At 36.1% G+C, this 11,694-nt stretch overlaps 2 protein-coding genes across 3 annotated transcripts; both read right to left on the bottom strand.

Annotated features, from left to right (window-relative positions):
• Positions 1-3,551: 3,551 nt before the first annotated feature.
• Positions 3,552-10,256, bottom strand: LOC149179625 (uncharacterized). Of its 2 annotated transcripts, none has more exons than XM_089415742.1 (2): positions 9,432-10,256; positions 3,552-3,718 (listed from the first exon to the last, which is right to left on the bottom strand). In XM_089415742.1, the coding sequence occupies exons 1-2, from the start codon at positions 10,044-10,046 to the stop codon at positions 3,710-3,712; spliced, it is 624 nt and encodes a 207-aa protein (XP_089271868.1). In that variant the 5' UTR covers positions 10,047-10,256; the 3' UTR covers positions 3,552-3,709. The 2 variants fall into 2 exon arrangements, with proteins under 2 accessions (XP_089271868.1, XP_089271867.1); XM_089415741.1 differs by lacking the exon at positions 3,552-3,718 and adding an exon at positions 8,551-8,858 and having other exon boundaries at positions 9,432-10,252.
• LOC149179626 (uncharacterized) lies at positions 5,961-8,264 on the bottom strand. Its single transcript, XM_089415740.1, has 2 exons — positions 6,349-8,264; positions 5,961-5,999 (listed from the first exon to the last, which is right to left on the bottom strand). The coding sequence occupies exons 1-2, from the start codon at positions 7,720-7,722 to the stop codon at positions 5,976-5,978; spliced, it is 1,398 nt and encodes a 465-aa protein (XP_089271866.1). The 5' UTR covers positions 7,723-8,264; the 3' UTR covers positions 5,961-5,975.
• Positions 10,257-11,694: the final 1,438 nt, after the last annotated feature.

The following is an 11,694-nucleotide window of genomic DNA, read 5'->3' on the forward strand; positions in this document are numbered from 1 at the left end:
ACCTATTTTGGACTCACATCACTCATAGTAATTCTCTCACCCCTCAAGTCTGTTTCACCACCTCAAGTGGGCTCACTATACAAGACTTCAAATTTGGTACATTCATCACATGATGATTGACTAACACCTACAAGTGAGGCCAAACCACGTATGGTCCTTATATTTATCCATAAATTACTTGGTTTAGTTGAAGACACCTATATTATTTCCCACATTTTGGGTTGGCATTACTTTATACTTTCTACTTAGTATTTGTTGCCTTCGTATACAAATTCAATGCAAGAAAATAACATGCCTTCTATCCCTATTAAAAAATTAAAAATAATAATATGTGGAAGTTTCGTACAATTGAAATAATGGTATTAATTATATCAAAATATTAATATTAAATTATTAAATATAAAAATTATTTTTGCTCATTAAATTTAGTTAAAGTAATGTTTAAAATCATTTTTTTTAAAATTATATATTAAATTTTTAATAAAAATATTATCACATAATTTTGAAATAAAATAGTGATTAATATTATATAATTATAATTAATTAATTGAGTTTTTTCGAAGAAAGAAAAAATATATATATAATTACTTTAACATCCTTTTTGATTGGCAAATGGTTGATTGAAGATTGTGAAAGGATAACAAGGTTCAAGTAAGACTTGATTTATATATTGGAAGTAAGGACTTAGTGTAAATTTGAAATGCGCCAATTTAGAAGTTCAAGTTCAAAGGATATCATATTTTAAGAAATATAGCAAAGTGCCTTTATGCAAATAACTGGTAATAATAATAGCTCTTATGGAAAGGGTTGGATCTTAATGGAGGAATGTGTAGATGTTTAGAATGCTTGTATTGTTAATCTTAAGAATTGTGGTATTAATTTGAATGATGGAAAAGATGGACTTGTATGATCTTTGAATTTTTTTGGGGTTATAAATTAAAGGTTGGATACAAGGCTTGGGTATATGAAGGAGTTGAGCATCTACTGTTTTAATGGCGAAAATATGTCTAAAAGTTTAAGTGCTTTGCTAAAACAAAAATTTTCATGTGACACCTCCTCAACAATAAAGCCCTCACTTGAAATACCCTAAACTAGCAATTGTCCCAAAAGGTACAAAGAGAGGCCGATAGGATTAGTGAAAGGGAGAAAGTTTTATAGATAGTCAAGCATATATAAAGGTATGTAGTGACGAAGGCAATAACCACGTTGACCATCCTGTACTAGTACATTTGATATTAGAAGAACAAAACCAAAACCAAACCATTCATATTAATATAGTAAGTGTAGAACGCGTTCATACTTAAAGCTCAATAGGTTCAATAGATTATTGGCAGCACGGTTTTTTTCTAAATAAAAAGTAAATTACAACGTTGTACATGGTAAATGAAAAGTGGAGAAATTTGTGATTTGCAAATGTTAAAACAAATCACTTACATTACTGGTTGACAGTAGAAGTAAAACATTAACATTATTAAAATTTTGAAACCGATTTTAAATTCATGTATTGTATTTTTCAAAGTATTTTGTTTTACATACTTAAGTCCTCAAATATAGTGGTTTTAGATTCCATTTTGGCAAACCCACCATTCAAAACACTATGTATTTCTCTGGCCCTCAAAGCAAGCTTTTAGCACTTATTAATCTATGCTCTGTCCAAGATACAATTCAAACTTTCATTTTCAAGCATTTTAAGAGGCAAAACAGTGCAAATATTTTAAATGTTCTATTTACTTGTCTGAATTTCTACAAATAAAATATATATGATTGTTTTGATAAGATTGGAATTGATGGTTCCTTTGTCTAATTTGTGTAACAATTCTTTTCATGCTGTGCACTGTTTTGATCCTGATGTTCTGGGCTGTAAATAGCATCTTTTTGTATTTGGTCAATGAGGTTTTTAAAAGAATAGAAACAAACGCAGGGCTTTATGACAGAGGGGAGCTGCTTCTGTAGCAGTAAAAAGTGATGAAAAATCAGAAGTGGTTACAGAATATGTTGTGGGTATATCAGGGATGAAGTGGGTCTGGTCTGATTGGGGTTCAAGTCCGCTGAAGTATGTAGTAATTTGGGGTGATGCAATCAGAATGGGCTTGATGGGATTGCAATACAGGAAAGGTCAAATAAACATCAGAAAAAAACAACCCATTAACATTAGAAATAAAAAAAAATAAGCAGGAGCACAACAGCCAAATTCTTATTCATTGAAATTAATTGAGGCAGTCTCTTCCATAAAGCTTATCCCCAGTCTATTCTATGCTTCCTTACATCAAGATTAGATTTCAAGCTTGAACCCCTTTAAATGGGAGCTTAATCCATCTTCATCCTTATCTATAAATGTTTATTATAATTTTTAATTTCTTCCTATTGTCTAGATTTGTCTCCCCATTATTATCTAGAATTATGTCTACAGCTTAATCCCAGTCATGAGTAGATATTTTAATCCATAAAATTTTATTATTATGTAGAACTCTACCTCGAATTATATTATCCATACATAAATATTACTGTCTATAAGTTTTCTAATACTATCTAAACGCCTTTAATGCCTAATTCTCAAATCCCTCCAGGAACGTGTTCTCCTGTGTGCTAATATGGATCAATTTGAAACACTTGATACCATCAGTATTCGGATTACTTGGATTTGCAGCGCTGAGATTAATGGTACACTGATGGTTCTCCTACATGTAGAATCAAATTACATATTTGGAAAGTTTCAACATAATTTTACCTTGACATGCAGGTAGTAGCCTGGCATTTCTTACAAAGGAGTAAAAATATTTGAATTTTGAAGGTTCGGATGAGTAATATTCCAGGTTCATTGAGAAGGCAAAGTATTTGGAGTCCTTCTGATGGCCAAGATAGGCAGTGAAATGTTTGAGCTTCTGCCGAAGAATTTTCTTATTTATTGTAAAATATTCAAAGCCCTTTTGGCAATGTAAAGGTATCTGGTTTTCAGTTCTTCTACGACATAGTATCTGAAGTGCAGATGGAAAATGGGAAATGCCCATTAACAAAAAAATGATTCAAATGCCTTCAACTGTCTATAGGCATACTATTTCAACTATAGTTTTTTGAGGGTGGAGGAATTCCAATCAGTAAATTCACTGCAGCATTGAAATCTGTTAATAGTTAAATTCCAATTCATGGGCCAGGCATTTGAAGCCCTCTTGACAGGTAAAATGCTTTTGGGGAAACTGCCTTTTTAAGCACTTTTGAGGGATTCTTCCTTTCCACTAGAGAAATATTCAAAGTAAGGTCGGCCCCGTAATATTATTTACTTGGTTTATGTCAACATTTACCATTGCGTGTATCTCGGTAACCATAACCAGATGGAAATAAGGTAGGGCCCGTTGTTGTATGGTGCGATTAGAAAGTCAAATTATAATATTCTTAAACCAATACTTATTGTATTCTTATGTGATGTTTAATAAAATACAATTAATTTTGTGATCTATAAATAATTTTGTAACTATTTTTATTTAAACATTAATATTAATAATAATAATAATAATAAAAAATGGGTTTTCCATTGATTGAAAACCTCAACTTCCCATCATTTATCATAACCCCTTGTTCAGTATTAATTCTTAGAAGATCACACATGTTGCTTTCGTCTCACTTGCAGTGTCTGCATTCTCCACATTCTCCAGTAAATAAGGGAAGCACACTCTCACCCTCCTTGAGGTCAGTCACCCCTTCTCCAACACTCTCAACAACTCTGTGTCAAGCAACAGATCTATAGTTAATGACCAATGCAATGCATTGCATTTTTGCAAAAAGGAAATGAAATGCATAAAAACAGGGTGATATTGCATCGCCAATTTGGATTACTCCTTTGGCTCATTAATGGAAGGAGATTAATCTGCAGAGGATCATGCAAAATTTGGTAATTGGATGTGCACGTGTTCAATATTGATTATGCAAGAAAGCAGGATTGGGTTTTGTAATTTGTCAATTACTTTCTTTGGTTGGAGTTTTGATTATAGTTTAAAATTTGGTATTTCCCTAGTGATTGCAATGTGTAACTATGTGATGATACTCGAGCATCTGCGCTCTTCAGTATTGCTCTGCAATAGTTAGAGCTAAGGTTTTCCAGAGATTAAAGTAAGTCTCACTACTTATTTAGAACAGCGATTGAGATTCAACGGCCCAGTTTCAAATGTGATCTACATTATCAATTTAGTATTTCATAATCGGCATGGCCAAACTGTCTATTTTGATTTTCGCAAATTCAATTTCAAAAAAAGATCTCCTGCACCCTAGACTGTAAAGCTCTTCACTTCTCTTGACCCAAATACAAAACTCAATTGATTTTTATAAGTCTATAAGTGCATGCTTCAGTCCAAAAATTGGCTCCAAACAGCTCATACAATATAATAAAATATGGTTATACAGATCTGTGCAGGTGTCAAGTGAATGAAAGAAAATTTACCACAGATTTGTCCATACTAGGGCACTGGAGGGGTTTTGTACCTAGCAATGTGCATACTGAATATGTGCTCAGAATTATCCCACAACTAAATGTCTGTTCATCCTCAACTCTTTAGGGCCCAACATGTGCCAAAAGGAACAATCTCAAAAGATTGCATGTTAGCCAAAAATGGCTTGACTTAAAATATAACAAGAGAACAGATACAATTGACATTGAAGCATCTCCATCCAAATACCACAACTGTAGTTGAATCAAGTGTGTTTCTTATAGTGGAGAAAACAAGGGATCTATCATGAATCAAATTGTGTTCTTATAGTAGAGAAAACAAGGGATCTATCTTATTTGTGAAAAGCACTCACCATAATCCCCAACTTTCTGACAGAATTAAGTCTTCTCGTTTCATGACACATGTACACACTTGGCTCACAAAAGTTTGAATGATCCATAGTAATCTATATCTACTAGAAACAGTTGCAAAAATGAAAATTCATCCTGACGTCACTTGTAATCCTAGACTCTGACTGTATTTGTAACTATCACATGCCACGTACCAACACTAATTCTGAAGGGTTCACCCATAATAGTAATACTTTAGGTGACATCACGTAATTACAGAAAACCATCTTTAAGCATCTTGAACCCAAATGTCTATAGGTCTTGTGTGAATTTCATGATAGGTGCAACAAAATATATAAGAGTTCAATTTTGCAACAGTTAACGGAGGTTTTGCAATTTTTATTTAGGTAATGGAGGATTTTGCAATTTTTATTCAGGTGTAAGCAAGACTAATATGATTTCACTAAATTAGACAAGAACAACAAATCTTTTTGCTTATGACTGCTTTCAGATTAGCATTTACGAATGCGGTCTCCATTGAGCTATTAAAATAATAATAATAAATAAATAAATCATTATTTTTCCTTTTTTTACTATGAAATTATATTGTGAAAAATTTCATAATGCAAATTTTGTTAGCTATTAAAGCAACTCCAACTTGGATCCACACAGAGTCGAACATCACCAACTCAAGCTGCCTTCTATAGGAAATGATACACGAGAGCAAATTCGGATATTTTGGCAAGGAGAACTGTCAGCAGTTTTCTACTTTGAACTCCAGCATGACAGACTGTTCCACACTTGATTCAAGCAGTCCACGTTCAGAAGATTTTCAGACCCCAAAATCAGAAGATATGGGTCCATGTCAAGACCCCAACTACACAGAGTCAAGAGAGTATTATGTACTTCATGGAAATTGAGTACCCCTTAGGTTAGCAGAAGCTGGGAACAGTTCCCTCTAAGCAGGGAGAAAATGATGAGAACTTGCACCTAGCTTTATGCTTTTCGCCTTTAGCTTTAATTCTAACAACTTCAAGATGACTTGTTACGCATGCACTATAGACTCATCTTCCCAAAATGTTATACGCTTTGTAGTGTGCATATAGATTTTATTCACATGTAATGAAAAGTGCACAGCACATGCATAATTGTGCCTACTTTTTGTGTGGCCTCTGATGCCCTGTGCATTTCTGCCCATGAGCACACATCACTTGATAATCAAATCAACCACCTAAAGGGCATAAAAGGTAATGAAATTATATATGGCAAGCTTGTGACGTCTAAAAGACAAAGAACACAACATTAAAAATCGCTCTACTTCAGTGATGGAAACAAAGCTCTGCCGCTGATGAGAAATAACAATAAGCAACAACATCATAAGGGTAAATTACTGTCAACATATTCACAGAACTTTAAAGACTTGAGACAGAAAAAAATAGAAAAGTGAAATTGGAGGTTTATATGCCATTCCTATTGCACTGTCATCAAATAAGAAAGGAAGCGTTTCTTAGAGGATATCTATATCCAGATTCCAAACAAGACACACACGAGAATCAAGCATCAAGAATCTGTTTTCTTACCTTGTGGAATCGAGGGACAATTGACCTATTTTCATTGCAATATTTATCTCGCGAATCGTGATCACTGGACGGTTGGTTTTCTCCACCAAACCTGCCAGTATCTTCTTTATCAAAATCCTGATATCTACATCCAGTTAAATTTGAGAAGTGTTTTCCTTGCCGCCTTCTTTCAATCCTAGACCTCTGGTTTCCATCAGAAAGAGCAACCCCGTGGAATTGTCTTTGAGATTTTTCCATTTGTGATGCTAGAACAGAATGCAAATTGCTCCCAGAAGAGGAACGGGGATTTTCCAGTTCAGAGGTAACTGGTTGACTGCAAGATGCATCATCAGATATCCTACTAAGGATATGCTTTTTCAAGTCGTCATTAAATTTGCAGTGACCAAATTCATTCACCTCCAAAGCAGATAAATGATCAGTAATGGTTGAGAATGAATCAGAAACACCAGATTGCTTTTGATCCTTGGTTTGTGACTCTTTCATATCCCATTCATGCTCAATTTCCCCGCATTTCTCAAAGTCATCCCGATGCCTGTATATACCTCTTCCTCGAGATTTCAAAGAGTGATTCCCCATGCCCTCTCCATTTGCAATAACTTCCACTGACTGTTTGCCCGTTTCCCTGGCATGCCTTTCTTTGATCACCCGTTGTGCTGTTCCATTTCTGATGTCATCCTTTCCAATTATATCTGATTGGCCATGTCTGATGCGCCGGGCAATACTTTGGTTACTGTTCCTTTCGATTTGCACATAGGATTTAATTTCTGGTCCCTTTTTCCTGTCATCTGTATCAAATGTATTTGCAATGCGAGAAGTAGATTTTTGGTTGCGCACAGCATTTCTACTTTCTTGATCCAAACCTCTTTTATCCTTTATAATCACTTGCTCAGAAGATGGAGTGGATGCTCCTCTCGAAACTCTGGGCTGATCAACTAATCGATTTGATGGATGTCCTTTCCAAGGCAGTCCTTCCTCTGGAACTGTTTTATTTCCTGAGACTTGTTTACTTGAGGAAGGCCTACAAGGAAACCGCACAGCACCTTTACCCTGTAGGTTGCATGGAAGCTCAGCATTGTTAAGGAAAATATTTCCTGATTGCAACTCTAACATCTTTTCACTGCGATCACGTTCAGACTGGCATACCACTGAGCCAAACATCAAGTTTCCATCTCTGCTGAATGGCTCTTCAGCTACAGCTGACCATGATTGACAGGGCACTGATCCAGTTTGACAAGATGAATTTTGGTTTTCATTCACAGGAAGATAGCAAGCATTTGAGCTTCCCCCAACGCACTTTTGGTTCCTATTCAGAGCAAAATCCCCAACATTTAGGTTTGCACTCCCAACACACTTTTGGCTTACAATTTCATTCATAGTAGCATTGCCTCCTGTACTATTAAGCTTATGATGTGCACCAAAACTGCCCAGCAAAAAACTGTTTTCTTCAGAAAGCCCTTGCAGGTGTTGGAAAAGGTCAGCCCCGTTCCCATACGACTGCGGCCAATGTTTCTGCTGGTGCAAAACATCACCAGTGAATGTGGGCCCATGATGATGATGATTCGCTACCCCCTTACTGCCACTGAACACTAGCCGAGGCTGCGATTAGGGCTGGGGCTGAGGATCATGAGACCAAGTTGGTGGTTGTCCTCCGCTCTCACCTCCTGCCCCCAGTGGCGGCCTCAGCAAACTCAGTGTCATCCAAGGAGCCTCGAGCACCCGGGAGATACCCAAATGGTCATTCTCATTGAAAGGGGAACCGGAAGATGCCCCTCCACCATCACCGCCACCAGGGCTAACAAACGAACAAGGCTCAGGAAAGGATTTATCATAGGGCTTTTGAATCTGAAAACCGCCCGCAGGAAAGACTGGATGATAAGGACTCGCTGACTGGGGTTGAGGTTGGGGTTGGGGTTGGGGTTGGAGTTGGGTTGGTGGCCTGTGCAGCAGCGATGGATCAAAGGAACACGGCAATGGCGATGGCAATGGATGACGGGCCCAAGGCGATGGAGCATCTGTCTCGCTAACAAAATTAACATTGGCATCGTCGTGATTAACATGGCGGTAATCCACAGCAGTCGCTGGTGATGAATGTAAGTGCAGCCAACCATGTGGATGTGGATGTGGAAGTGGACTTGGACTTTGAAGATGATGATGGTACCCCTGTGCTATGACTTCTTCCCCGCGGAAACGATGGCTAGGGCCTAATGCTGCAACTGCTGGATCCTTTAGCTGCCATGGCTCTTCATCGGCTGATGATGAAGAACCGGCGATGGCTTCTTGTTTCCTCCTCCTTTTATCGGTAGAATCTCCTTCTCCGCCTCCATTGTTTGCTTGATTATTGCCTTTTCGAAGTAAGTGCAGAAGAAATTCACCGTCTGTCAGCGCAGAAGAAGGCGATGAATGAGCAGCAGAAGCATGATCGCCTGTAATGGCAGGGGATGCCTTTGATTTTGGCTTCTACTTCTCCATTCCTCCTCCACGAGCTGCGATACCCTCGTCACAAGTAATCGCTGTGGGTAGCGCAAGTTATCAGTGAAGAGGTAACAGACTCTGTTCTCAAAATACATATATCCCTATGATAACTTCTAGTTTCATTTGGGCAAAATACCAAATGGTATTCAGATTTAACTCAGCTGTTATTTACACCTAAGTTGATCTTATATCTTGTTACATTAACAACATTGATTATCTACACCTGCGGCACAACTACAGTGAAAGAAGGCTTTCAAATAGATTAAAAATCAAGCTGAGAATCATTCAAACTTCAACTCAGACATCAATTTACATCATAACCAAAAGTAAAAAGGCTTTTACTAATAGATTCATTACATCATAACCAAAAGTAAAAAGGCTTTTACTAATAGATTCATTTTGAAACGGGGCATTGTCTAACAAATTAGGTTTTAATCCATTTTTTTTTCCAGGAAAAGGTGAAATATAATAATAATAAGACTAAGACCGCAGCGTAAATACAGTTAAGGAAGCAGCTGATGCAATTAAACCACGAGCTTATCCATGGCTACATGTTTTTGTTTTAGTGAAACATCTTTGAAGAAATAAACTATAGTATTGAACAATCTTACCTTTTTCATGCCAGAAACGCTGTCATCCGTCCACTTCCCGTCATCCTCCACTGATGCAGGATAGGAACCAGCTTCCGAATCATCGCTGTCGCCCGAACGATCTTTGAATGTTCCCGCCGGCTTCTTGTAAGGTGATTCAACTGGACTTCGATTACTCCTTCTCTTAAAGCCCTGTTTATCCTTTAAAGCACCCCCAGCCATATTCGAATCAATGTTGGGCATCAGGGCGAAAAGGGGTTTGCTTGTCACTTTTGAACCCTTATTGCGCTCAGCATTAACCTCGGCAACTCCGTTATCGCTACCATCGGCCAAGGGATCCCCTTCAAACTGATCAACATTTGTCATATTTTCACTCTGCTTGTTCATACAGATACCTTGAACATCAACCGGTGGAATCTCAGCTTGAACGTCCCTAGGGACTTGATCATTGCTCTGATTAAACCATGTCTGGGTAATTTTTCTTGTTCTGACTGCAGAAGGAGGCCTGGCTTTCAAAGTCGGCCGCATTGGCAGTACAGGAGGGATACCGTTGTCACGGGATCTATCCTCGTGGCCCTTGATTGCCTCCAGCATTTCCTCCATGGAACTGCGTTGCCGCATCTGAGGAGGAACCATTATTGTTGTAAAGCCAGCTCAATCCTTAGAACAGGGTTTCCAAAGCACGAATTTGTTGATCGTGCATCGCAGAACAGGGGTTTCAAGCTGTGCACCGCAAAACAGGGACCGCATAACTGGGTTTTCGAGAGGGTTGAGTCCTCGCTTTCAGAACTCTGCCGACAAAGGTGTGGGTGGTTAGAGGGTTTATGCCAACTCTATGCCCTGCCCAGTGTCAGTCTGAGAAGCAAAGGGACGACGAAAGTCCCTTTCAAAGGAAGGCCTATCGGCCTAAAAATGAAAAAAATTTCTCATAACCTAATAAATATTTTCTTTGTAGAACAAATCTAAAAAGTAACTCCCATCTCATGTCCTTACTCAAAACAAGCCTAGAAAAAAATTGAAAGATTAAAAAGACTCCACATCAAGATTAACAAGACTTCACATCACTTAGGAAGGAAGAGGATGCCTTTGAAGAAGCTCTATGAAGATGGTTTCAACATAAAGACACCAAGATACAAAGTTCCAATATGTTTTTTATTATTATTTATTTTTATTAAATGCTATTTAAAACATATTCATTATATATAAAAATAAATAAAATAACAAATAATAAAATGTTATTTTATTATTTATAAAATTAATGTGATTTTATTATTTATAAAATTAATGTGATTTTATATAACATGTTAATATTTTATTAAAATATTAACCAGATATTAATATCAAATCGATGTTGAATACATCTTGATTAGATATGCTAGCAAAATATTAATTAATAAAAATACTACTTACTAAAAAATATTAATACGTTATTAAATATATGTTATAGTGTTATATTATATATTTCTTTTTTTATAAATATTGATAAATATTTATATTATAAAAAGTTGTAACAAAATTTTACAAAAACATTATAAAAATCTCTATGATTGAATAAAAGAGAATTTCTCATTTTTCAAATATATACATATTTTTCAAATACATAGATATCACAGTGTTTCCAAAATATGAATCCAATTTCAAATTTCTAAGTGATAATTGATTACACTTCACATAAATCACATATGACATTTTACAAAGATGAGGTAGAGTGGGTCTATGAAAGAAGGATTGAAACTAGTTAGAGACCAGATACCAAAAATTACATAGGATATAATTTTTTAAATTAGAAAAATAGTATGGAAATTGGAAAAATGATAAAAAAATGCATTTATAGATATGTATTCAGCTCATAAAAATGAAGGACCCCCATAACAAAATGAAGGCCAAGATGAGTTTGGCTAGTAATTGAAGGGTGAAATAATCACAAATATTCAAACTAAGAATATTAAATAATCACAAATTCTCAATTGCATAAATAGTATGAAAATTGGAAAAATGATAAAAAAATGCATTTATAGATATGTATTCAGCTCATAAAAATGAAGGACCCCCATAACAAAAATGAAGGCCAAGTTGTTCTTAAATATAACCATCAGTTTTAATGAACCTTCTGCAAAATTCAGATTATCTAACAAACCGACAATATTAGGCAAAGTTATATTAAATTTGTAAAAGACCATTTGATACTCTCCAAACCCTATCGAAAAGGTCATACATTCAAATATAGTGTAAAGTTTAACCACTTTGTGAGACAATTCATTAATAGGAAAAGAAACTGATGAAA

This window comes from Pinus tabuliformis, chromosome 3_2 (assembly GCF_031772625.1).
Source record: "Pinus tabuliformis cultivar Carrire ecotype Pingquan chromosome 3_2, CPIR1, whole genome shotgun sequence".
Taxonomy (NCBI): Eukaryota; Viridiplantae; Streptophyta; class Pinopsida; order Pinales; family Pinaceae; genus Pinus; species Pinus tabuliformis.

Bases quoted from the DNA above. Each gene is read 5' to 3' on its own strand.
- LOC149179626 (XM_089415740.1), bottom strand. From the start codon at position 7,722: ATGAATGAAATTGTAAGCCAAAAGTGTGTTGGGAGTGCAAACCTAAAT. The intron at 6,000-6,348 runs GTAAGAAAACAG...TATGCCCTTTAG, and splicing joins TTGTCCCTCGATTCCACAAG to GTGGTTGATTTGATTATCAA.
- LOC149179625 (XM_089415741.1), bottom strand. From the start codon at position 10,046: ATGGTTCCTCCTCAGATGCGGCAACGCAGTTCCATGGAGGAAATGCTG. The intron at 8,859-9,431 runs GTAAGATTGTTC...CGCTACCCACAG, and splicing joins GCGTTTCTGGCATGAAAAAG to CGATTACTTGTGACGAGGGT.